The sequence below is a fragment of the Micropterus dolomieu genome, linkage group LG01, assembly GCF_021292245.1.
Source record: "Micropterus dolomieu isolate WLL.071019.BEF.003 ecotype Adirondacks linkage group LG01, ASM2129224v1, whole genome shotgun sequence".
In the NCBI taxonomy this organism is placed as follows: domain Eukaryota; kingdom Metazoa; phylum Chordata; class Actinopteri; order Centrarchiformes; family Centrarchidae; genus Micropterus; species Micropterus dolomieu.
Genome location: NC_060150.1, coordinates 25,538,025 through 25,565,292, shown reverse-complemented (window position 1 = coordinate 25,565,292; position 27,268 = coordinate 25,538,025). Strand labels below are relative to the sequence as shown.

At 38.7% G+C, this 27,268-nt stretch overlaps 1 protein-coding gene across 2 annotated transcripts in view; it reads right to left on the bottom strand.

The window, feature by feature from the left end:
- Positions 1–696: 696 nt before the first annotated feature.
- The window catches only part of LOC123970437 (kinesin-1 heavy chain-like), a 27,726-nt gene continuing 1,154 nt past the window's right edge, over positions 697–27,268 (bottom strand). The window contains exons 2-27 of one of the 2 annotated variants that reach the window (XR_006824980.1): positions 25,002–25,089; positions 24,823–24,896; positions 24,598–24,702; positions 24,450–24,498; positions 24,293–24,348; positions 23,776–23,863; positions 20,969–21,093; positions 20,242–20,346; positions 19,123–19,268; positions 18,053–18,201; positions 17,349–17,548; positions 15,375–15,443; positions 14,924–15,130; positions 14,433–14,576; positions 12,988–13,176; positions 12,620–12,737; positions 6,911–6,966; positions 6,717–6,826; positions 6,523–6,624; positions 6,378–6,438; positions 3,154–3,225; positions 2,509–2,613; positions 2,160–2,373; positions 1,590–1,679; positions 1,343–1,430; positions 697–1,117 (exon numbers count right to left, since the gene is read on the bottom strand). Coding sequence is in view for 1 of the 2 variants with exons in the window: in XM_046048485.1 (XP_045904441.1) it covers positions 1,111–1,117; positions 1,343–1,430; positions 2,160–2,373; positions 2,509–2,613; positions 3,154–3,225; positions 6,378–6,438; positions 6,523–6,624; positions 6,717–6,826; positions 6,911–6,966; positions 12,620–12,737; positions 12,988–13,176; positions 14,433–14,576; positions 14,924–15,130; positions 15,375–15,443; positions 17,349–17,548; positions 18,053–18,201; positions 19,123–19,268; positions 20,242–20,346; positions 20,969–21,093; positions 23,776–23,863; positions 24,293–24,348; positions 24,450–24,498; positions 24,598–24,702; positions 24,823–24,896; positions 25,002–25,089 (2,727 nt within the window). In the remaining variant the exon portion in view is untranslated. The remainder of the gene's footprint in view (positions 1,118–1,342; positions 1,431–1,589; positions 1,680–2,159; positions 2,374–2,508; positions 2,614–3,153; positions 3,226–6,377; positions 6,439–6,522; positions 6,625–6,716; positions 6,827–6,910; positions 6,967–12,619; positions 12,738–12,987; positions 13,177–14,432; positions 14,577–14,923; positions 15,131–15,374; positions 15,444–17,348; positions 17,549–18,052; positions 18,202–19,122; positions 19,269–20,241; positions 20,347–20,968; positions 21,094–23,775; positions 23,864–24,292; positions 24,349–24,449; positions 24,499–24,597; positions 24,703–24,822; positions 24,897–25,001; positions 25,090–27,268) is intronic. The other variant, XM_046048485.1, reaches the window with a different exon arrangement.

Genomic DNA, 27,268 nt, shown 5'->3' with positions numbered 1-27,268 from the left:
GAAAATTGGGAGTTCCCATCTCCCACAGAAAACACTGCTCTGAACTGCTTGAAAACAGATCGTATGTAGTCCAGCCACTTCAAATGCGCGTCATACAAAAAACACCAGAGGAAAAATACTGAGCCGCAGCACACCTCCTCTCCCTTCCAAACACTAGTTACCCTCCAGGCAGTCAATGGACATAAAGTTGTTACTGTGATGTAGAGACAGAGCTCAGTTAAAACTTAATGGATGAAAGATACTTTTGTTACAGATTAATAACTCACCACTCTGAAACTCTTGCTCCAGTCCATGTTGCCAAGCTGGTCGGCAACGATGTACAGCTGAACCGAAGCTGTTTACCGGCTTCTCGCTGGCCCGCCCTTCTCTGCTTCTGATTGGCTAGTAGTCCTTAACTAGGAACTGCGCATGTGCAACTCCCAACAAAGATCATTTAGAGACAAGATGTATCACTCCATAGCTAAAACGAAGTCTTCAACACACAGGGTGAAAAGAGGAGCTGCAGCAATGTGCAGTTTGACAAAAAATTTGGTATTTTTTGAAAATTAAACCATGTAAACCTGTTCTGGTACAACCTCTAAATAGGATTTTGAACCTGAAAATGAGCATAATACCACCTCTTTAAAAATAAATCATACATTATGAGAGCATGCAACAACAATAAGATAAAAGAAAATATTAATCCAGACATTGTACTTAAATAAGTACTATTACATGTTTTTTATTTTAGAGCCATAACAAAGGCCATAATGTGGCCTGCAACAGACTAGTGACTACTGACAACAACAGATTTAATTTGGAAAACCAAGATGAACGATTCTAGCCATTCTTAGCAATACCAGTAGATAAGCATGACAGTAGTGCCTTCTAGTGTTCAGGGGTCCGTCAAGTTGTGATACGTACATTCATGTTGGCACAGTTTTGGCTAATATATTTGTAAGTTGCTGTTAAAACATTATTATGTGTTGATTTTGCAAGGCAGTAATGTGTTTTGTTTTTTTGTGGTGGTTTTTGTGGCAGTGGTTCCAGGTAAAAGTTTGTTATTTTGGAATTAAAATTCCTTTGGGTCTGGGGCTTTGGCTTCTTTTTTGGGTGACTGTGCTTCCATTCTCAGCAGCTGTAGGGAAAAACAAGAGAAAAGGAACCAAACTGAATCTCCCCTTGCATTTACATGTTATCTTTCGGATTTCTTACCTGGATAATGAATACATAATGCAAATACAAAATCTCAGAATGTCTTCTTCAGCCAATCATAAGTAAATCATTAAGTACACTTGACACACTTGGCTACGATCAAGCAGTCACTGAACATAATACAGACTCTGAAGTATGTTTTTCATACCTGACGTTGTTCTGGATGAGGTTGGACCTGTTGACGCTGGGGTTAATGGGAGAGGCTCCCGGCAGCTGGCCTGGTCTGATGGGCTTGGCTGAGTTAGACACAGAGAGATACCATGGGTCACATACAGAGAGCAAGTTAAGACACCCCATGTTATTCAGAGTTATACATATAGTTCTTATTTCTTTATCCAAGGAGGGTTGAATCAAGAGTAACTAAACTTGGTTGAAGATACTTGAAGACGTTTCACCTCTTATCCAATAGGCTTCTTCAGTTCTGACTGACAGGGAGTCTCAGATTTGTGTGTTAAGTTTGGAGCTAGGGCCAGGGTGCAGTTAGCCTATAGCGTAAAGATTGCGAACAGGGGTTAGTAATTAGCCTGGCCCCATCCAAATTATAAAAAAAAAATACACCTACCACCTAACACTAAAGCTTGCCAATTTATATGTTATATCTCATTTGTTTAATTTGTACACAAGCAGAAATGACAATAAACATGATATGTGGTTTTTGTGGGAGTTATAGTCACAACACATACCTCACTGTAAAAGCACAAATTTCCTTTTAACGTTTCCGTCTGTGTACGGATTAAACAAGACATAGTACTTGTACATTTAGTGAGCTTAAAGGTGTTGGTAGGTGCATACTTGAAATTTAGACAGTCAGATTAGCTGTTTATGGTATTTCCCCAAATGCCAAACTATTTCTTTGATTTAAGATTTGATGCTTGTCTGTCGGCTCAAAATAATCTTTGGCTATGACTCTATTTTTAGTCGTGTACAAGATATAGTTCCATATAGTATGTGTATCTGTGTCCTACCTATCTGTGCCGAGGGTCTCCTGCCCATGTTTTTGGGCTTGATGGTGTCCTTAATGCGCTCCACCTCCTGCTCGTAGCGCTTTCGCTCGCGAGCTGCATTCTCTTTGGCCTCCTTCAGAGCAGCCTCCAGGGGTTTGACCCGCTCAGCGGTGGCCCGCAGGCGCTTCTCCAGTTTAGGAATCTCCCCGCGAAGGTCAGCGTTGTCCCGTAGCAGCTACAGAAGGGGCAAAAGATCGCACAAAGAGTGAGGGATAGAGAGGGATAGGAGACAGAATGTTGTGAAAGTCACTTCTCTGATTAATTTAGGGAGGAAGTGCTGTGGTAATTGTGCGTTTGGTCATATTTGTACCTGCTTGTGCACTTTAGTGAGTTGCTCAAGGTTATTCTCCAGGAAGCAGATCTTCTGTTTCTGAGCAGCGCTGCCTTCTGTATCATCTGAGTCCATCTGAGCATTCTGCACAAGCACAACACACAGCTTTATCTGTAAACCAATTCCAATCCATGTTATACCTCTGCATTCATTTATCAGTTTATCTGATTTGTTGCTTTCAGTTCTTCCAACACAATGTCTATAAGCAAAGCATCCCATTTATGCCTGCTTTGCCTTTGTTTATCTCAGCAAGCCTCAGTCTGGGGGCTGGAGTGCCACACTGAGGGCCTGGGTCCCTAATTTGGAGCTACGACCATTGAAGAATCAAATGGCCTATTTATCACTATTTAACACTTTCTGATGTGTTACCTGGATTCATTAACATTTCATCATCGCGCAAATTAAATGGAGTGCAGCCGGTGCATGAGTGAAATATGGATCTGATTGTCTCATTGCAGGTAAACGTCGTGGTTTGGACAACAAGGGCTCCTGTGACATTACACTAGATTAGAGATTGAAATCACACACAAAACCTGATCACAGGATTATAATTACACCGATAATGTACCATGACCAATCATCTTCCAGACAACAGGAGGACATGTACACACTGTCAAGACATACCTTTTTGACTCTAGTGGCTAAGTCTTGGACAAAAAGCCTCCTGAGGTTGTGGAGTGTCTGCAGCTCTCGGGCCTGTATGGAGGCAAGGAAACCCAACTCAGAGAAAAGAACAGTCTGTGGATATTAAAGGCTTCACCAAGGAGCTTTGAAAGTGTAGTCAAAAGAATTTCACTACACTATTACAGCATTACTAATAAAATGAAGAAGGATCTCAGAACATAATTTAGCCATCAGATGGCATGAAATTAAATCCTCTCTCATATTGCTCGTCATTTTAGATAAAGCAATAATTCAGTTACCAAGTTCCAGCATATTGGTGTAGAAAAAGTTATCCAATCACATACATGTGGTACTTTAGAGAGAGTGGTGCTTTTTCAATTTTCACATTAAATGTCATGACTCTGGTCTATGTAAATGAAATACTGACCTGTCTACTCCATTTGTGGATAGTTTGCACTTTCTCTATACTGTATTTTTGTATTTATTCTACAATGACTCATAACGGTTGTGCTGAAATTGGTATTGAATTGGAATTGCTCATTCAATTCCCTGATATAAGTTAATATCTATAAAAGGGGTCTGCTTCTATACATTTCTTTAAAGGTGTGCACTATTCTTTTGATTGATGTACTGTACCTCTGGAATTAATGTTGGGAAGTGTCCTTGGGAGATTTTCAGGCAACACTAAGGACACTGATTTTCTACCAGAAATAGACATATTGACACAGCTGTCAGTGATGAAGTGATTTGACATTCAATGTTGGTGACCCAAATCCATAGTACATATAATGTGTATACAGTATCTCTCTAATAAATCTAAATATTAAATGTAAATCTAAATGTTAAATGTTAAATCTAAATCTGAATGTTAAATGTAAATTTAAATGTTAAATGTTAAATCTAAATGTTAAATGTTAAATATAAATCTCAATGATAAACATTAAGCTAAATGTTTAGAAAATATGCAAATAGACCGCGCCCCTTGTAGTGTCCCCGACCATACCACTGATCGTGGATCAGCCACGGGATGCGCATGTGAAACAAAGAGTAAATCAGAAAGATAGATTAAGATGGTGTTGGATGCTTGGACATATCGGATGGAGAGATAGACACTACACTGAAGGAAGGCTACGCACCAACTCAAACAATTAATGAGATAATGAATGTTGTTTTCCTGTGATAACGGCATAATTTTTTCTCGGGATCTCGGGATCGGCAAGTCGGTTTGTAAGGATAATTTAAGACTGGTTTTCACTGTCTGCATAAATATAGTGTGTGTAAAGATGCAGCGATTTGCTTTGCTTGTCAAAATTTTTTAAAAGGAGGGCATAGGTTTCATCTGGAGCTAGCATTTTCCTTAAGTTCCTTAACTGGCGGAAAGTAACAGCATATTTGAAAAGCCATCATGAAAGTGTGGAGCACAAATTTGCGTTGGAATCATGGAGTGAGTTAAAACAATAACCGACTAGCGACTCAAAAATACCTAAAGGTGTGTTCACACTGAAAGCAAATCCAGCGTTTTGGCGGCATGATTACATACAAAGTCAATGCAGAGAGGCAAATTCCTGTGAATTCGCACTGGGCGGCGCGAAAGTGGCGTTTGTCGCAACATTCGCTGCTTTGCGCAAGTTAAAATTTTTCAACTTGAGCGAGAAATTTGCTTGACGCGATGTTGTGAAAGCCAATCAGTGGTGAGATTGTTCAAACGTCACCAGCGGCTTCAGAGTGTTGTTTGTAGAGGACCTGGTGAGCGGTGTAATGACAATCCGCTGGTCGACGGAGAGCTGCTAAAGAATGGGGAAGTGTACGGGGAGCAGCGCTGCAGCTTTTGGACAAATAAATACCTGTAGTCGGTCTGGATTCTGCTCTGACAACTACGCTGTTTACCCGCAGGAGGAGCTCGGAGTTAACTACTTTTATTAAATTAGCTTTTTACTTTAGTTTTTGGGATTAAAACTTGATTTATCTTCACTCACGCTTCTTGGCAGCTAGCTTCCGTGCACATCCGATTCCACTGTTGTTGTTAGCGTCTGTTTGGCGCCCAGAGCTCATATTTATATAAAAAACTGACAAAACTAGACATTGCTGGGAGAAAAGAAAGTGAGGAAGTTGAACTACCTGGTGAGTTCAGAAAATATGTCTGTAACTTTATTATAGCTATCGTTGTACTTTACTGTGAACAGGTTAGCATAGCATAGCCCAGCTCGATCTGAACTCCATTCAGAAAACAAACATTTTAAAAGTTGTTGTCCTGCTTGCTGACAGACCTGACAAAGCATGAGTTCATATGTTTAACAAATCAGCATCATATTGTTGTTATTTCGGCATCAGTTTGATCCATTTATTGCAATTAAATCACAGCTGTAGTTTTCGCGGGTTGTGTTTATTCACTTATCGCGTTGTGTGTGAACACTAAAAATGTCCAGCGGTCAAACTCGCACGGGTAAAGCGAGGCGAATATTAACTTCGCTTTTACTGTGAACACACCTTAACAAGCAGGACCAGGAAAACTGAGAGTTGGTTCTGGAGAACCGAAAGTACATGAAAGCTGAGGTGGAATGCTACACTGCTCGTCAGGGGATCTCAGCATAGCCACAGTGAGGATGAGGACTCATCCAATAGGGGTAATTTTCTTAAACTGCTGCATCTTATTGGGATGTCTGATGCAAAAGGCGATGCTCAGTCAGTAATATTGATTTTAACTGTTGTGTTATAGTACTATAGCGCCTCTCTCATGTTGGGACATAACAAATTAAGGGAAAGGTTCAGAAAGGATGTCCCAAGGCAATGTATATGCACACATGCACATAGGCTTAAAGTGGACCGTGTGCATAATGTTGATGCTGCACCAGTTTTGTGACACACTGCAAATGGTTCATACATTTTTTTCGGGGTTGAAAATTGATTGATTGACATTTCTGGATCCAGATGTTACAGTTCTAATTGTATTAAATTAGATTCTTGTCACCTCTGTTGTACCCATTTAAAATCAAAATTATCAAAATTGTTTTCTGTAATTTGTGCAAACTCACCCATTAGTTATCCAAGGAAGGTTAAAATCAAGGGCTACTGGACTTAGTTGAAGATACTCAAAGACGTTTCGTCCCTCATCCAAGAGACTACTTCAGTGCCTTCCTTGGACAACTATGACCTGGATAACTGAGAACCTTCATAGACACCCTTTAAGTAAAATAAAGATTTAAATGGACATGCCAGTAACTCACCACCGTCTCTTCCAGTCCCTTCAGGTCTTGTCTGGCCTGCTCTCGCTTGTCCTGCAGCACCCTGCAGAACATAAAAATGGATGTTAAATAATGCAAATAGTATAATAGGAAACTGGCGGTACTAGACTATATGTAGAGGAATTACGTCAGCTCTTGCAGCTGGCGGCTCTTCTCCTGGTCCGCAGCCTTGAGCTTCTCATGCTCCACCCTTAGCCTCTCCTGCTCCAGCATGATCTTCTGGTTCAGACTACACGGATGTCAGTAACAGTATCAGTATCAGTACAGAACTATTAGTCACATTTAGAAAGACAAGTGTTTGATAATGCTGTTGTGTCGTACTCCTGCAGCTCTGTGATGAGTTTCTCCTTGTTGTCCAGCTCATCTCTCAGGCTGCTGATCTGTTTCTGATGGGCCTCTCTGTGAGACTGGATCTGCTTTTCCACAGCTTCCTGAAGACACACAAGCATACAGCTATTGTCAAAACTTGTAGTTGGAGACCACCACATGTAAGGGACAGCTTAGTTGTACAGTACCTTGACTTCATTTGCAGACTGGATCTCATCCTCCTTCTCCATGGTGTTGACTTTCTCTAAAAGGATACAGAAATATTACAAAAGTGACATTGATAAACTAGTATTCTGTGTATACTGCTACAACTGCTGCAACCTTTAATGCTTTTAGTTGACCATTTTTTAAAACATAATAACTACATAATGTTTATTTTTTGAGCAGTGGTGAACAGTAACTAATTACTTTACTCAAGTACTGCACTTAAGTACAAATTAGAGGTATTTGTACATTACTTGAGTATTATATTTTCATGCCACTTTCTACTTCTACTCCACTACATTTCAGACCGAGATATTGTACTTTTTACTTCACTACATTTATCTGACAGCTTCAGTTGCTAGTTACTTTACAAAGCAAGATTTTTACACTCAAAACATATGAAGAGTTTAAAAAATATCATGTTTAGTTATAAATTAAATTACTCAATAGTTTATACAAGTACAGCTAGTTGACAGAAATTTAATTGGCAACTGTTTTGTTTGTATTGTAAGTAAGTTTTTATGTAAAAAAATTTCATGATTCCAGCTTCACAAATGTGAGGAGTTGCTGCTTTTTCTTTCTGCTTTGAGTACTTTTAATTTTAATACTTTAAGTACATTTTCCTGATTATACTTGCATACATTTATTTAAGTAACATTTTCAATGTAGTACTTCTACTTGTAACAGAGTATTTTTAGTATTAAAACTTTTACTTAAAAGATCTCAAAATTTCATCCACCACTGATATTGAGTCCCTATCAAACAGTAATGTCCATTTACAGTAAACAAGCTTTTAAATTAATACATCTCTTTTTATGGATGAGAGCAATGTGTGGATAAAAAACATCAAAATTTAACTAAAGGTGAATAAAAATAAAAATAATAAAAATGTCAATATGCAGTTCAGTGTTTGTGGAACTAGGCTCCTCTGTGTTTTGGGGCAACAGCTCTACAGTTTTTCTGTGATTTATCCTCTTTTTGTGGTATTCCACAAAAACATCACTTTCTCATCTTCAAACCCAAGACAACTGTGTATTTCCTATACACTTCAATCTCAACAACTGTTATTGTGCTGAAGTTAGTCTATGTTGAATCATTATTGCCAATATAAAAAGGAGCAACCTGGATTTACCTCATCAGCGACTGTATTTCCATTCAAAATATCCACAAAATGTCAGATGAATTATACTGATATGATCATTTCAACAGATCTATAGTGTGATAACATTATAAATTGTTATCAGTGTGATATTTATCATTCTGACAACTATTTGTAATTGTTTTGAATTCCTGAAATTTTTAATTCCATAGAAATATGTAAGCATTTCTTTGGTAGGAAGCAATAGGAAAAAGAAAAGAACAACACTGGCCTGTCATATATACATAAAGAAAATGTTTCCCAGATGTTTGTTTTTGTTCCAAAACCCACCAAGTATTTTAGGGAATGGGATAACCAACCAAAATAGAAAATCCATAGGGGAAGACAAAAAGAAGAAAAAAAGATAAAGAGTGAAAATTATGGAGAGTTGGCATTGCCAGATTTGAGTAGCAATTTCTATGATGCTCAGATTAAGCATTTAATGATTTGGATTAGTGACACAGCAGATCCGAAACTGAAAGGAACATACATGGAATTAGTACAATCATTAGGTTTAATAAAAATCAAGAAGAAAGAAAATGCATTTATGATAAATAACTATTGTGTCACCAGTACAGTTAAGATATGGAGTAGAATTTGCAAGGTAATGGACATCAATGAACATGAAATGATTTATTTGAAGGAAATTCCAGAATTTAAACCAAATGCAATAGATCTGTATTTAATATACGGGCTAAAAAGGGACTGGTTAAATTCTGGCAAATGTTCACTGAACATAAGATGGATTCTTTTGTTTTATTATTTTGTAACGTAATAACACACCAAATAATCAGTTATATAGATACTTGCAAATAGGTTATTTAAAAAGTAAACAAATCAAATTCACGTAGAATATTGATCCCCTTTGAAATATGTCATGAACAATAACAAAAGGAAAATTCAAAAATACAATAGGCAATGTGTATACAATCTGACATGGGGTATGTTTTTATTTCACACTTGTATTGGCAATGTAAAAGTCTGTTAAAGCCCCTTTGAAATGAACTGAATATTTCTTGACCCCCAAAATATATTCTAGATATAAACAAAGATCAAGCACTCAGTGCTGGAGGAAAATAATTAATTAATTATTTTATATATATTTTATTCATGCAAACTATGAAATATATTTTGGTTAGATGTTTTTAAGTTTATAGAAGAGGTTTTTTTTTAACTCTGTATTTAAAAGCAGCATATATGTATCATACTGAGAAAACCTCCAACTGGTCTTAGGTAAGATGAAAAGTATCCTGAGAATCACAGCACTGAACCAACTTAAAAGAGTGGAAAAAAAAACAAACCTCCAAATGGAAAAGTATGATGAAAGAAGCACAACTTATGGAGAAAGTGACTCACAGAAATGGAAAATATCTTTGTATCAGAAGGTAAGTCACCATACATACATATATTATGTGTATATACTGTAAATACATGTGTGTGTGTGTGTGTGTGTGTGTGTGTGTGTGTGTGTGTGTGTATATGTATGTGAATAATGTGCATAAATGTGTGTAGTATCCAACATATATGTCAGATCTCCCTTTTTTGTGTTTAATTAGGGATGAGAGCAGTGAAGCTGCTGGAGCCCTATTGGTTTGTTCTGTTCTTCTTCTTTCTTTCTTCTTTGTGTTTGTTCTGCTGGACAGAAACTCACCAAAATTGGCTTGTAGGTTGCAAATTCCACCCACTATTGTCAAGCAAAATAAATGGCCCTCATAGACCTCATGGTGGCGCTATAATAATCAACTTTGTGTTTTTGCAATTATCTCCAAAACGGCTTTGTTTAGAGCAGGGGCGTTTCCAGGCTTTTGAAACATTGGGGGCTTAGCCCAGCACAGAAATCTTTCATGTTTTAACCCCCCACCCCCCACTGCCGCCTACCCAAAGTATGTCTATAAAGCAACAGTAAATTATATATGTAGCCTAAATTTATTATGAATTTTATAATTACTACTGATAATAATTCAAACTGATAGCATAAAATTGGGAATTTCTTTGCACCAATTTATTGAGGAAATGTCTCAAAATAAGAAGAATAAAGTGTAATATAATGCAGTAAGGCGGTCAGGCATTCTGTATTGCTGTCAGATATGTTTCTCCTGTAGATCAACTTTTCTCATTTAATTTAATCCCAGCTGAGTTTACATACATACAGGCACTCCTGAAGTAGCCTAAAGTCTTTTCAAATGTGCATATGGCCCCTTTTCACCTCAATGATAAATTATCTTAATTAATGTGAATTTAATAAAGAATTATTTATTGACCAAATATTCAACAGGGTGAACATTTTCTGTACCAACTTATGGTGGAAATGTCTTTATTTTATAAAGGGATGGACAAAATTTACGTGGCAGGTGACAATTCGGACTCCATGAGAGGAGCGCACTGCCCTTCATCAGAGGAAGAAAACCGAAACTGAAAACACTTGTGATCAGACAGAAATATCATAACGATTTCACACAAATGTTCCCTTCAGCACTTCTGAAAATGTGCAGATCACATCCGCTTTAGGGGGAATGAAGCATCCTGGAGCAGAGAGACAGTCAAACAGAGGAGAGAGACAGCAGGACACAGAGGACAGGTGTCTGTGTCGCGGTCAGGTGTGTCATGATATTCTCTCACTACTTTGCGGCGTCTGTTAACCGTTTGTGTAGCTACACACTGACCTGACACTGACCGACAACATTTAAATGTATTGATTACAATTTTTCTAGGGACAATTCAGAGGTCGCAGATAAGCCCTGAAGCTGTGAGCAATGCTCGCTCTCTCGTGCTCATTCGAAACGCAGGCGAGCTGAGTAACGGTAAACAAAATGTAGCAGTATTATTGCGAGTAGCCGCCGCTCTTTGAAGACTTGCGAGAAAGGCTGCATCATGAAGATTATTGCATATTAACATGGAAAATATTTTTGTTGCTGTTGTTGAGTTACATTCGGGGCTACGGTCAAAACATTCGGGGCTAAAGCCCCGGAAAAATGACCTGGCGACGCCGATGGTTTAGAGTCAAACTTCTTTCATCATTTTAATCTCTCAATTCATCTGCATCTTTGCTTCAATGCTCTTCTGTTCTAAAAATGTGAAATTATACAACTTTTTATCACTTTTCTCTAAAACCTATTTTTGCGAACTGGTCCCAGACGGTTTCGACAATTTTACCTGAGACTTTGGCAGGAACATCTACAGACGTCACTGATCAAAAGTTATCAAAATAATTCCAATCTGGTTTTTTTCCCATAATTTTTTACTTTTGTGTATTTACGCACAATTTTACATAAATGCCCTCAAATCAAAATTGGCTTAAGCTATTGTCACCACACTTGGCTCATCTGTTCAAATGCTGGGTCTGAGCTTCACTGAGCAGTCCTGGGATATTCTTCCACTAGGGGGCTCTACACTCGCAAAAAGTAATTCGCTGCATGGATTCGTACAAAATTCGGTTTGTACAATCTAGGGTCACTACTCAGTTGAGGTATAAAATTTGGTAATGATTGCTCAAAGTGGGCGTGGCTCATTCCAAACTTCAAAAAATCTAAGAACATCACCCGTACGTCCTAGAGAGCTGAAATGTTTTCAGCACATCCACTGATTTGTGACTAACGTTTGCCTCACTACAACCTATGGTCAATTCAGAAGTCAGTCACTCTATATTTTTCAGAATATGCTAAATCAATTAACATCTATATCTCCACAAGTCTTTCTTCAAATGCTACCAAAATCAACAAAGACATTCTCTAGATGGCCGATATCAAGTGTCGCAAAGGATTTTTAGATCGGTCAAACGGTGAGTCTGCAGTGATCTTCAGAATCTTGATAAAACTTGTACAGTATGCACAACATTTTCTTTTTTTCTCAGTTTTGGATCAAATGCCACCAAAATAATAGACAGCACACCCAAAACCAGCAGAATGATGTGTGATTTTTTTCAGAATGTTCTCACCAATATCTTGACTGTTGCAAGCGTTTTAAGTTTAAACTATCTGGGTCTGGCACATGGGATGTCACTACCTCAACTTGTGAGAAGATGTGTGGCAACAGCCTCTCACCAGTAGCTCAGTCATTAAGTCACCTACTCAGGAGATCTGAAGTTCTAGGGTTCAAATCCCCATGTGACCTAGTCAGGCTAGCTCATAATGGGGTTGTTCAGATCATAGTGAGTCTAAGTGCTCTATTTTGTTTGGATCCCGTGACACTTTCTTCTTATTTTTCTCTGCTTAAAAGTGTTTGTGCAGCTTAAACTTTAAATCTTGGAAACACAAAGCAGGTGGACCGAACATTTCACCCAGTAGTCAGGTACATATATTGACACTGATCTCAAGGTGAAGCTGTAAAAATCAAGTTTGCATTTCCCCAATTATCTTATAAGTCCAAATTATCTCATCACTTTAATCTCTCAAGTCAGCTGCATCTGTTCTTCTCCTCTGAAAATGTCAAATGTTGCGATTTTTCACGACTTGCTTGGATCTCGATCATTGGCGCTCGCGGCTGTATTTTAATTTAAAATTGTGATCACAAATTAATGCTGAATTTGTTATATGACTGCATAATCAGTTGTTCTCACCTTGGGCTTTGATCCTGACTATTTCCTCATTGAGACAGTCCACATTTTCTTCCAGCTGTCTTTTCTTCTGCTCCACATTCTGGAGGGAGTCTGTCAGGGACTTGATTTTAGCTTCATGCTGAACACCAACAAAAATATGTGAAAATGATTATAAACTGTTGTGTGTGATTAAAGCCCACAAATTCAATGAGAGTTCTTTTTACACCTAGAACAAACAGTGGTTTGGGGTGAGACATGCAAAAACCCATCAGCATGTTAAACTGCTGTTTTATTGATTACCATAATCTGCCATTTTAATTAACTGCCATATTTGTCACTATGGTGACAGCATCTATGATGCAGAGGCAGTAGTGATAAGCAGCGGTTACCTGGGAGATACGGAGCTGGCAGGCAGTCAGCTCTATCTCCATCTCCTCCATCTTTTGGGTGCTGTCAGCGTGGGTGCTCTCCAGCTGTTTGCTGCGCTTCACCATCGTCTTCACTTCTGACTTCATCTTACTGATGTAGAGACGAGCCACAGTGAACTCCTCATCTATGAGACCACTGCTCTCTTGTTGCTGAGAGGTCAGAAAACAGTAATTAGGGCTTAGAAGATGTGATTCATGTCATTTGATCTGTATAACTATAACTAACAGTAACTAACATTTTCTTTGTGAATGAATGTGTCCTTTGCATATTTCTACCAATGATTCACAGGAAACTGAAACCTACATTTACAGAAACCAAACTGTATCAACAGAAAAAAGGAACAGATTCATTTTTATGTAATAGATTGGTCCGTAAACTGTAAGAAAATAGTGAAAATGTCCTAGATGATGTCTTCAAATTATATATTTTGTCTGGCCAACAGGTAAAAAACCCAAATATATTTAAATTACAATGATATTAAAGAAAGCGAAGCAGCAAATCCTCATATTTTGGAACAAATCTTTTGTAATTTTTGCTTTATTAATGAATGAATGACAAATTACATTGTTATTCATTTAGAACATTATTAAAATTGTTGATGGACTAATTCATTCCTTCCCACTCAAAACTTCAGTATAGTAAGGCTTTTGCCATTTACACACTAGCAGTATTGTATGTTTCCACAAGAGAGACTTGACCTGCCCTTTCTGGTGTGGCATGGAGTTTAATGAGCATGATTTGAACCCTACAGCTAGGGATACACAAGAAACTAAAACCTGTGCAAAATGAAACTGTTAACAAGTATCAGTGTAGGTAGGTAGGTTTATTGTCACAATATAACAAGTTATAGAGTGTACTCACTAGAACTTGAGGTATATATTATATTTTAAACATAAAATTATACTATTTTACAATTTTTGGCAAAAAATGCAAAACATAAACTGGTTTCAGTTTCTTAATTGTGAGGGTTTGCTGCTTTTGTTTGTTGTTATTTTTTGTGAAAATTAATGGAGATGTAACGGTGCATTTTCACTATTTCTGACATTCTATAAACCAATTGAAAGTACTAAATGAAAGATTAAATTACAAGATAAATAATCGTTTGCTACAGCCTTTACACAAATCCATCCCCAATGTGAGCATTACCTGGATACTTGGTGATGATGAATAGATTGTAAATGAGCAGACCAAATACAATACAGTTTTATATTACAGGAACACAAGACAAACAAAGACTATAACCTGGAAGCAAGTTGTCTTAGCTACTGTGGTGAACAAGTAGCTCTGAAATCAGCATGTCATTTTTGTTTCAACAGACTGTTCTTGCTCTGCAAAAATGTCAATTTATTCTCTTTTTCCTAGTATATTTCTGAATTTGAAACAGTTCATCAATAGGACTGGAAACCTTAATGTCGTTGCTTCCCAAGGCAACGCCTATCTCAGCCAGGTCTTTGAGTAATGATGACGTCATCTCAGTGACCCTCTTCTTCTGATGGTTGGTCATCTCCTTCAGCTTCTGGAGTTCAGAGTCAATGGAGGCCAAGGAGCTCTGGTGGGGGATGAGAAGATAGATAAATACACACTGTGGCAGGTGTCATAATTCTTAATGGTCTGTATAGCACTTTTCTAATCTTTCTGACCACTCAAAGCTTTAAACTACACACACTGATGAGTAGAGGCTATGGTGCCAACTGCTCACTGGAAAGAGAACTGAACTCATTCATTCACACACTGGTTGGGAGAAACTTAGAGTTCAGTGTCTTGCCGAAGGACGCTTCAACATGCAGACTGGGGGAGCCAGGGAATGAACCACCAATCTTCTGATAAGTGGAGGGCCGCTCTACCCCCTGAGCCACAGCAGATAAATGAATAATTTCAGATAAAAATAAAAAGTACCGATTTCTCGTTCAGCTCCTCGCTGAGAGCCTCAAACTCTTTTGATTTGTCCTCAACTTCCTGACTCTTCTGGTCATAGTTGACAGCCAGCTCCTCCAGGGCTTGCAGCACCTCCTTCACCTCCTCCTTGGAGGCTTCGTTCTCTGCCAGCAGCCGGTTTAGTTCAGTCTGCAGGGTGTCGTGATCACGGCTGGAGGAGGCTAAGAGCTACAGGTGAGGATAAGAAGTGAATATAAGACAATGATACTTGGAAGGAAAGGGGGTGAAAAGAGAGTAAAGTCTGAAATCCATAGCTGTATCAGCAAAATACATTTCTGTACAGCAAAATGACAATCTACTAATGGTCTGTTGCCAGACTGGATTTGTGTTAACAGGAGTGTCTGAAAGGCTGAGGCGGTGGGAGAGTTGGGAAGGAAGAGGGGATGGAAGAGGAAGGGCGAAGGTCTGTTACCTCCTCCTGGTCCAACAACTGCTGATTCAATTTCTCCACCAACTGAGACTGCTGGTTGATCTCCTCATCCTGGATAAAGTGAAGGAAGGTGGAGAGGAGAGAGTAAAAGAGAAATATAAAACATCCCTAATTGTCTTTCACTACAACCACACGCAATACTGAACAGCACTAAATCACACCATCTGCTGGCAAATAAATTTCTACATATAAACCAGACCAAGCCATTGTATGAGAGCAAGAATGGTACAGAGACAAATTTTGTTAATGCTAGCAATATTAGCAATATTTAGATTTCCGATTACAAATATTACTATTCATCAGATATAAATGTGAGATGATCTGGCTTTGGAATAGACATTTTGCATGGACGTGCCTTAATTTTTTTATAGTTCATTTATTTTTCAACACAGGTTACAGTGTAATATTCATGATATTCACCACCACTAACATATCTCTGTGTGCACAGTTATGTTCAGGAACACACCCATTAGCTGTTGAAACAGGTAGGTTTAATGGTCTCCAACAAAACAAACAGGATTGAAATGTTGAAATGACAAATATAAGTAAGTTTCCTGGTATGTGTACCATATTTTATTATGATGATGACATTGTTATCTAGAAATTCAATGTGCTTGTTTTTTTGTTTGACTCCCTCTGACTAGAATTAGACCAGCTGCTATCGTGGCTGCCGCTTCAATACTTCACGGTCACTTCACTCAGTTAGGAACCTTCCTAAGCAAAAATTACAATTCAACCACAGCCCCTGTATATTCAGACCAATATGGTATAAAAGATTATAGTTGTGTTTCAGGAAGGTCAATTGCTGCAAAAGATTTTATTGGTAGTGCCTGACACAGAAGACAAGTTCTTTGTTGGCAATGAAATGCTTTAAGTAAGAATTTATAAGGCACCCTGGACAGGTCACAAGTCCATCGCAGGGCCAACAAATATACAAACAACTACTCACACTCACACCTAAAGGCAATTTAGAGCCACCATTGAACCTAGCCTGCATATCTTTGGACAGACTGGAGAGAACCCACACGGACATGGGGAGAACATGTAAACTCCACAGAAAGCCCTGAAAGGTTCGAACCCAAGACCCTCTTGCTGCGAGGTGCCAGTGCTTTATCTTTCTCTTATACTTTTACGCACCAAAATACCAAAGCAAATTCCTTGTAAATATAAATCTAATTAGCAACAAAGCGGATTCTGATTCTATAATGATTCATCTTATTTTTGAAATATTAATGATAATTTAAGAAAATTAGCAAATATATCTAAATGATTGTGTAGGTAGTTTATAAATAGTATAAATCAGCCATTAATGCCATTATCATACCACTGAGAATCATTTATTTTGCACTACATTTTACAGACACACACACACACACACACATGCACACACACACACACACACACACACACACACACACACACACACACACACACACACACACTTAATATACTGGGACCTCTGTTGTGTTTATGTATTACAGTAATACATTATTGTACTTGACATTGCTGTTCAATTCAGATCACTTCAGGTGGTCTGAAGCTGATGAACTTTTAGAGTAATCATGCAGGGCAACGTTGTCATCAGTGGTAATGAATAAAGATTACTACCGTAATCCCCTTCCCCCACCACTCCGCCCCGCAACGCCGCTATCTGTTCAAAACATAGTCGGACTTGCCCCTAGCAAGATTGCCCAGCAACATTGCTCAAAAAGTTGCCTCGTGTATCATTAGCTGTGTGAATTAGTGTGATTAGTTGCACCCCCTGAGTGCAATGACATTTTTCTGACATGATCAAACCACACTCCAGGCTTAAACGCTCCAGTGTGTCCATACAAACATGCTTGGTGTGTGTACAGCATAAGCATGCAGAAAAAAAGACCAGACTTTCCTAGAAGTTGTAAAAGATGTGAACACTCAACAAATGTAAGATTGTTAAGAGAGTGTATCTTTCCTCACCTTGTCATCCAGCTCTTTGTAGAGCTTGGCCATTTCTGCCTCATATTTTTCTTTCTCTGCATCTGTGAGTTTGACCCCAGGGAGGGTGCTGAGGGCAGGTATGGGTGCTGTCTTGTCGTTGTTGAGTGCACTGTCCAGGGCCAGGACCTCTGCTTTGGCCTTTTCTTTATCAAACTGTTCCTCTGCTGGCACACTCTCTCCTGCAGGGGACAACAAGGAAAGAGCATCAGTTCTAGTCTCTGTGCGTGTCTGTGATGTATCTCCTCCATGAGGACGTCTGACAACTAGATCTGTCATGTTTCTAGATTAGTGTATGGCAGACATGACCGTTCACATTTTTGAGCTTTTTTAAAAACTATTTTTATCTCATCCAACTCATTATAAATGAAAGTAATGATCATCATACTTCGCTGCCTCTGTTGGAAAGTTCTTATCGGTTCTTTGAAAATAAACTAGGGAAATAAGCTAAAGTAGGGAGAAGAGCTGATAAATATTAAATATATGCTATGAACAAGGAGGTCAAACAATCCAAAATGATTTTGATTAAATATAATCCCAAATCTCAGTGTGTACACACACATTTCCGCATAGGCATATAGTCCCTTCAAGGTCATCTGCCTCTGTTTAAATGACTCACACCAAGTCATAATTTAGCATATGCAGCATATAAAATGTGACATGTTGTTGGACAGTGTATTCGTCACCGTTCCTCCAGCGGTTTAGCTCAGTCTCCAGCCAGGTGACAGTGTTTTTCAGCGTCTTGTTCTTCTCCTTCTCTTTCTCCCACTTGCTCTTCCACTGTTCTGCTGTCAGTTCCACATTCAGACTCACCGTGTTCTTGATGGTCTTTGCCCTGTTGAGACAGGAAGGTGAGAAAATGGCAGCAATCTGTTTTGAATTTCACCCGCCCAGCCACTTATAGATGGGTTCAACTGCAGAACTATCTGACCGCATTTGTATTTCCTTAAGATTGTGCTTTTTATCATTAAGAGGCTAATGTAGGTCATTGAGGGGTGTCAGGGATTAAACACGCAACCCCTCCTGCAGACAACCGTGTGTTTTCTCTGATACTGCAGGTGGTTTGACAGCTTAGAGTAACAAAATAAGACTGGAACCAGGCGGGTGAGTCTTTAAAAAGCACAGTAGTTCATCCTTCTTTGTAAAGACATTATGTCCAATCCCTGGGATTTACCCATGCGAACAGGCCCTGTGACACACCGTGGAAACATCTGCAGTAAAGGGCAAGTATTTAGGGTCTTTTTGTTTGTGTGGCCAGTAATTTCAGTAAAGTGTTACTGTTGTGAAAATGTTAAATTTCGCAGAAGTACTACACTTCTTGTCTCATACTGTGAAGAACCGTTACCATTACAATGAAAACGTAATATCTGATATGCATTATAGATTGCATATGTCCTTTTACAATGTGTTATGGAATCATTTAAGAGATGACAACTGGCTGTGCACAACCACAAATGAGTCGTTGGATTCAAAAGAGAAGCGATGCATCGAGAGTCTGGATTGTTATCAGCGCAGATATAGAACTTTTTAAGTGATTCTGACTAGAATTTCAGTGTCAACATTATTATAAAATCCTTTGCCTTCACTATCAGTTCCATTTATTTATGACGGGCCATCGACTCGTGTTTTTAGCACCACAACGGTCCCTGGCTTCATGTTACTTCACATAAAAATCATTCCCATGATTTCCATGCAGTATGGTAAACAGATCTGATCATCTGTATGTTTGTGTGTGTGTGTGTGTGGGATTGTGTACCTCTGCCCAAACAGCAGTGTGGTCCTGGTCTCAGCGTCATTGAAGGCGGATGGTGAGCAGCAGATGACCATGGTGGTTCGACAGTTCCCTCCTAGGGAGTCCTGCAGAATCCTGGTCATCTTACTGTCTCTGTATGGTACATAGCTCTGACAGAGGACACAAATTAAAATCCACAGGGCACACATGGAGTTTCTACTAAGATCATTTATAAAGAGCCTTGACTATTTCCATATTTAATTTTAGATATTTGTTTGTTGGAGTATGGCATCATTTCTATTATTACAATTTTTCTCAGTCGTTGAATGACAGTAAACTTGCACAAAATGCACTGAGTAAGCCTTGCGGATCAAAATACTTTGCATTTGTTTGCTATTAAATCATATTTCTCTCAAATGCAATTATACACACATGTTCATTGTGTAAATCCCTACATGCTAAATAAAGTGGCCACAAATCCCAATAACCTGTTACACAGATATCAGATACATAACAGTGATGTGGTAATTGTTGTAAAAGTTGTCAGATGGATGGATTCAGGCTGAATGGGGAACAATTCAGCTCCTCACAATTTAGAGCAATGGGGTGGTATGGTGAGGGTGAGAGAAAGAGGCAGAGGGGGCCACAGAGAACGAGGAAGAGCCAGAGAAAGGCAAAGACGCAGAGAAATCTTAAATGAGACACAGGCAACAATTATAGACCATGTAATGAGCCATGACCTTAGTATGACAGAGGCTGGTCAGAGAGTGCAGCCTAATTTGGGCTGGCCCACAGTGTCGTGAAATAAATGTTTTATTTACAACTGTCACTGTCATTTGACAAGATGTCTTTGCATTTTGACCGTCTTGGTCTAAGCAATGATAAAGGAACCTTTTGTTTCTTTAAATCTGAAACATGAATTAATTGTTTTGAATGAGTGATCAACTTTTGCAGGTGACAGAGAGTAGTGTGCTGAATGTACCACTTGGTGTGACTTTTTGACAATTGCAAGTTTGTTTCAGTAAATGTGCCAAATTGATTGAGAAAAACTGTAACCATGCGATTTAATGGCAGTTATAATGGGAGCACAGGACCGATCCCTCTGAAAACCAAACAGCCCCCAGAGAGTGCTGACTGTCTTACCGAGCCTTCTGCCAGAGCTGAAATCACATTTCCCAGTGAAGACAGGGACTTGTTGATCATCTTGGCTTCATCCAGCACTGTGCCCTCTGCTCCAGTTTTACCCACCTTTGAAGCACACACACACACACACACACGCACACACACACACACGGGAGATCTTATAATGAGTCTGGACTGTATCGTTAGAAGCAATGTTATTATTTTACAGCATTACTCTGTTAAGCAAGCTTTATAACTGTTCACAATCTGGCCATGATTCTCCACACAGTCAAAATGTACATTAACAAAGATGATGGGGCGGTGAAATGATCATTGAACAACAAGAGGATACAAGAGTAGATTATTAGAAGAAAGTTGACGAAGCATTTTTACAGATTTACTGCAGCTTTGAGCTATCTTTAGCTTGTCACCGATTACTGTAGTGCCCCCTGCTGAAAGGAAGCAGCAGCAGCAGCAGCATTCCAGTCAACACAGGCAAGAAAACTGTGGACATGGAGGAGCAACTGAAATGAGAGTAAAGGGCTGTCCATATCTAGAAAGTCATCTATGAAGGTAACTAAGTTTAAAAGCAACTTAAAACTACTCCATTTTCCTGGTTCAGGTCTAAGAGCAGATGGTTTTTGAACACTGAAAAAATGCTAATGCATGAAACTGATAGTTTCATGATACAGAGGAAGAGGGATGGAGACAAAGAGAGGTGGTGGACAAGTGAGGGATGGTAACATACTTTCTCACTCCCAGCCAGATCGACGAGGTAGAGTTTGCCGGTAAGTTTCTGTTCCGTCTGAGTGTTTTCCTGCTTGATGTTGATGAGGAAGATGCTGTGACTCCTGGAACTATGCTCATTCATGTCTGAGATGCAAATGTACACACACACAGAAACACAATTAGCATTGTGGTCATGTGGAAACACTGTGTGTTTTAACCTGTTTTTAATATAATTCAAGAATGAGCTAGAAAGTGAGTAGAATGTTTGTAGACAGAAGTGGATGAATTGATGAGTTTCCAATGTCACATGCAGCATATGAGCATATGCAGTGACCATACCATAATAACAAGCTACACATGGCCTTAAGGGGACACATTTTACACTTAAAGATCAGTTAACTGGTCATGGTACTCAGCCTGTTAAAACGGTTGAATCCTGTCTTCTGTGTCTTTGGAGAAGTTATTGACAGTGTCATAGTCATCAGAGTTTCTCTGTACGGGCGTGGAGACTACAAACACAAAGCCTGTGTCACAAACTGGAGGTTTCCCACCAGATTTTTGATAACTTTCACTTGATGGACACCAGGTTTGCGTAAAGTCCTGCCCCCTACTCTGCTTCTGATAACCTTACCAAACCTATCCAAAGGAGACAATGAGTACTAGCCAATCAGAGGCAGAGTTGTCAAAATTTTAGGGGGACAAATTGAACACTTGGCAGGCAGGGAGGATCTAATAAAAGATGCTATCCAAATTCTATCTCGGCCGATACTGGGGAGCAAAAGTCAGGATATTTGGACTGCTGCTGCCCCAATTTTGACCATGCTTTTTAAAATTTGTCTCTCACAGGTTTAAAAACTTTATACTAAATACTAAACCTGTGGCGTACTCCTATAGGCTTCATGTGCCATATGTAGGCTAATTCTATACACAACTTTACTAACTAAAGCTAACATAACTATTGGTCTTAGCCTACTTGAGAAAATCTCCTTTTGAGTTACTGGTTTCTTCTCATATTTATGTTGAGAGGGGCCAATAAAAATCAAGACCTGGACTCAAGCTGAAGATTGATAGAGCAAAGACTTTGTCTAGTGCCTCAATGGAGTGTTTATTTGTGTGGGGTCATGAAAATGAATGACGATGGCCAATATAGAAATAAGGAGAAATGCCAGAATGCCAAATCATTGCAGCAAAATATATCTCCTCATGCCACGAGCTTGAGTTTGCTTTTTGAACACGAGGACAAAAAACAAACTCAGACTAGACTAATAAATAAATAAAATAATTATATATAATAATTATTTTTATTTTCATTGTTTGTTATTTTAGTATTTGTTCTTATTTGTTTTTGTTTTTAATTTCACATTTGATACTGATTTTTGTTAATTGTTGTTTTTGTCTATTAATATACACAAACTCACACAGATTTACGGTTATATTTATTTATTTTATTTTAATTTTTAATATTTTATTTTTATTTTTTAACACACACACACACACACACACACACACACACACACACACACACACACACACACACACAATTTTACAGTTTTATTTACTTTATTTAATTAACTGTAGGAAATTAAATGTTCTTTTGTAATATATTTTGAGCTTTGGCAATATTGTTATTTTACATTCATGCCAATAAAGCTGAATTGAATTGAAATATAGATTAAGATAACTAAAAATAAATGTATTTTATTGCACTTTGATAAATGCTGGCCCCAAGAAAAATACATTAATATTGCATTGTATGTAGGGCTGGGCACGTTAACGTATTAATAAATTAACGTCGACAATTATTTTATCACACATTAACGTTTTTATTTTGTGATTATTAGTTTGAAAGTCCCTTCCTCACTGGCTTTGCCTGCAAATCACCCACCCAAACAAGCAGTGGAGGGAGACTTCGACTACGCTTCCATTTTTCCCCATATTTTCCACCCGCGATCCGTTATCACGGCAGCAGGTGAGCCGCTTGCTTGTTAATGACGCAGCCTATCAAACAACTCAAACAGCCGAAACCAACATCTGCACCCTGTGTTCCATGTTGCTTTAAGGTTACCTGGTCTGTGCTTGTAAAATACCCACCGCGACTTGTAACGTCATTTCAAGTTTTTAACCGAGTGAAGTCTGTGCGAGTGAACACACGCACCGACCCCCGCCAAATAGCTTTGGTTTAATATTTGATTTGATTACATTAATGTTTAAGTTGAGATTTACAAGAAATATTTTATTGCTACTGTGTAAAGGGAATACTGCTGGTAAAAAGCACCATATTTGTTTAAAGTGTTTGCAAACCACGTTATTACACTTTTGTGTATATAGCAGTACATTTAAATACAAATTGCACAATACACTAGTTTAGAATTTTATTATTATTTAATTATTCAATTTTACACGTAACAATGCGATTAATCGCATGATTTTCTTGCAATTAATCGCGATTAATCTAAAATTTTAATCGTTGCCCAGCACTAATTGTAAGATGACACTGTCAACTGATGTTTAGTGGCTAGAGAATGACAAACTTTTCATTGTAGAAACCATTAGATGTAAAAAATAGTCATGTGAAATGAAAGACAATCCGAAGATGCACTCAAGACTAATTAAATTCAGATGAGTTTCCAGGATTCGAAAAATGTATTGACATCAGTGTGTTATAAACAATGCCTAATTTCATGTCACTTTTCTTTCTGTTTTGGTTCTGAGTGCAGTATACAGACAGTGTCTTGGCTCATGAGAGTCTCGCTGCAGTCAGGAGACTCAGAGAGGCTGAACCCATGAGAGGCAGCAGCACTGAAGGCGCTCACTGTATGAACTCACTTGTGACAGCCACGTGTCTGTTGTTTTTGCCTTCATCTATGGTGTCCATGACCTCTTTAGGACTGCACACAAAACGCTCGGTACACCCCTGGGGACACATGCAACACAAGGAAAAGCTGTTCAACAGCCCCGCAGGAGGCCGGCTTTACAGAAAGACTATTATTAACTGAGGAGACCATGACATACTGCATCAGGCTGATGCTTTCACAGGGAAAGTTATGAGTTTTTTAGTCTCTTTGGTTTTTTTGTTCCATGTCTCATTCCTCCATCCATTTATATAAAAAGTATAATTGAGAACAATATAAGTAAGTGAAAGTAAGTAAAAGTAATCCTATTCCATCAAAGACAGTGAATGTTAGAGTATTGAGCAGGTTATGTGTTATGTTAGGTTATGTTTTGATCATTTTCTTTTATCTTATCATTCATGGCTTATGCATCACAATTGATTAACCAGAAACAATCAATGTTTTATCTCAAATTACATTTCAACACTACAATAAATCCCCCTGGGTCTCACCTTGACAAAGGGCACCCTGTTTTTGTCCTCATGTACCGAAAGGTTGGTCTTTGTTACTGTGGAGGAGGAGGAAAGTAAACAATATGTCTGAATGAATCATATTGTTTGCGTCAGGGTCTAAATGATAATGATTAGAAGCCACAAGAGACAAACATACCATCCAGCAAGTCCCTGATTTTGTCCAAATAGATTTCAAAATATGAAACCTGCAAAGCAAAAGCTTCCAGTAAGACGTAACCAATATTATGACATGTACCTGCTGTTGTTTAAAAGTATCTGAGCAGCTGAGTGAGGGGTTGACATACTTTGATATGAAACTCCAGGTTCTCATCCATGGAATAAATGTAGTTGAAGATGTCCTGGACTATTCTGGGAATGACTCCCATCATGTCTGGGTCATGGAGGTTCCCCTTTAGGAGAAACAATTATATAAAAAAGCATAAACAAGACAGAGTGGAATTTCTGGCTTTTCATCATAATTTTTGTATTTTTTTCCAGTGAAAGAAACAACAGCTGATACTTCATTTTACCTCCATTGTGTGTGTTTTTCCAGAGGATGTCTGTCCATAGGCAAATATTGTCCCATTGTAGCCCTCCAGAACATCTGTACACATAAAAACAAAGAAATAACCCATTTAGTTAGGTTTAGGTTTGTATTTCCAGGGTTTTAGTGTGTCAGACTACATCTGTAGTGTATTGTACATCTTACCTCTGACAATCTTCTGAGCTACAGCGTTATAGAACTGCTCCTGAGTAGTATTGGACTGGAACACGCGGTCAAAGTAGTACGGTTTACCCTGTGAAGAAGAGATGGCAGTGATGATCACCAGTAACACATGCCAACTTGAATTTCCATATTGCTACACAACAATAGGCCTACATGACTCTACTACATGACATGCATGTGAGCAATTCAACAAGGCAGGTAGGATATTCATTTTCTATTGAATTGTACAATTACTCTCTGTTCCCTACAATTAATTGTAACAAGAGCTCAATTTGGCAATCTACGTGCACAGATTAACACAAGTGTTCAGTCAGCATGTGTTCATGATAATAATAAGACTCCCAATATGGAATAAAAGAGGTGGGGGTATCAACATCAGTATCAGTATCAATTTTATTTATATAGCACACTTAACACTACAAAGGTTGACCAAGGTGCTGCACAGGTTAAATATACAACAATAAAACAATTACAAAGTAAAAGTACAGCATTAATGATACTAAAATCGCCAAGGATAATAACTGTCTTAACTTGAAGGAAATGCCAAAGAAAAGTGATGCGTTTTTAACAGTGATTTAAAGCGTTTGAGAGTTGGGATCGGTTCTGATATGGACTGGCAGCTTCGTCCACAGGTTAGAGGCAGCTACACCAAAGGCTCAGTTTTGAGTCTGCTTCTGGGGTAGAAGTTATATAATATGTGTTGAAGAATTATTGTGAGCCAGGTTCAGGTGTAATGAAGTTTCGGAGACTGATGAAGACTTAACATAGAATAGTTTATTGACAGTCCCAGCATACAACATGGGAACCTCTGTAATGCATGGTGGGAACTGTTCTGGGTCTGTGAATAATATTACAAAGAGTACGGTCTAGATCTGCTCTATATGAAAAGTGTGATAAATTGGCACTATATACATAGAACTGAATTGTCTACAATGGCTAACAAGCAGTGACTCAGCTAAATTTGGGTTCAAGAGGCAGACACCATCACCACATATTTAGAGTAGGCTTAAGACTTTCCTCTTTGATAAAGCTTACAGTTAGGTCTGGCTCAGGCAAGTCCTGAACCATCCCTTAGTTATGCTGCTATAGACCTAGAGTGCCAGTGACTTCCCATGATGCACTGAGCTCCTCTCTCCTCCTCTCACTCATATGCAGTCTCATCCCATTAATGCATGTTAATATTATACTACACTAAAATGAACCAGTAATTCTCAACTAATTATCTTGTTAATTCAGAAAAATGCTTCCTCATGCTTCTGTAGGCACAACTTTCATCAGACTAAGCTTCACTTTTTAAGGCTCAGCTCAACATCCAGCTTAAGCTGTTTTTTGTCTTTGCTTATTGCTAACATAGCACACTAACATGCTTTGCATTAGCAGACACAGAAGCCTATCCTACTGCACAGTGTGAGTGAAGCTAATTTAAAAACAAATAGAGGTGTGAGGATTGCATTTTATTGGAATGGACCATTTTCAGTTTGACTGAATAAAGTCAAGACTGATAAAGTGGAGAAATGTGTGACAACCCAAAGCTGATCTTGACAAAGTGACAATCATATGTCTTTCCACTGACACAGTTACTGCTGCCAGCTTCAGGGAGAAATCCCTGTGTAAAAGTGCAAAAGATGTACAGATGAGCATGGTATCAACACCCCCCTGGAAAACCTAATAAATATGAACACAACAGAGGTGTGGACTCGAGTCACATGACTTGGACTCGAGTCAGACTAGAGTCACAAAAATGATGACTTTAGACTGGACTTGACAAAATCAAAGAAGACTTGCGACTCGACTTTGACTTGAACAGCAATGACTGGTGACTTCACTTGGACTTGAGCCCTTTGACTCGAGCTGACTTGACATTCCCCATGCCCAAATATAAATTATGATATAAAAAACTGCTGATCGGTGCTTGTAAAATATCCACTGTGTTGCGCCTTCTAACGTCATAGCGATTTATAGTTTTCTCACCGCTGGTTTCCGTCACTGCATCTCCCGACAAAACACCACGGTTTTATTTCAGCGTTCTGTAACATAACTTCGTCAGCTCGAATAGTGTCACCTGCTCTGCTCCCCTCACACACACACACACACACACACACACACACACATACACACACACACACACATACACACACACATACACACACACACACATACGCACACATACACACACACACACACACACACACACACACACATATACACACACACACACACACACACACACACACACACATACCTACTGT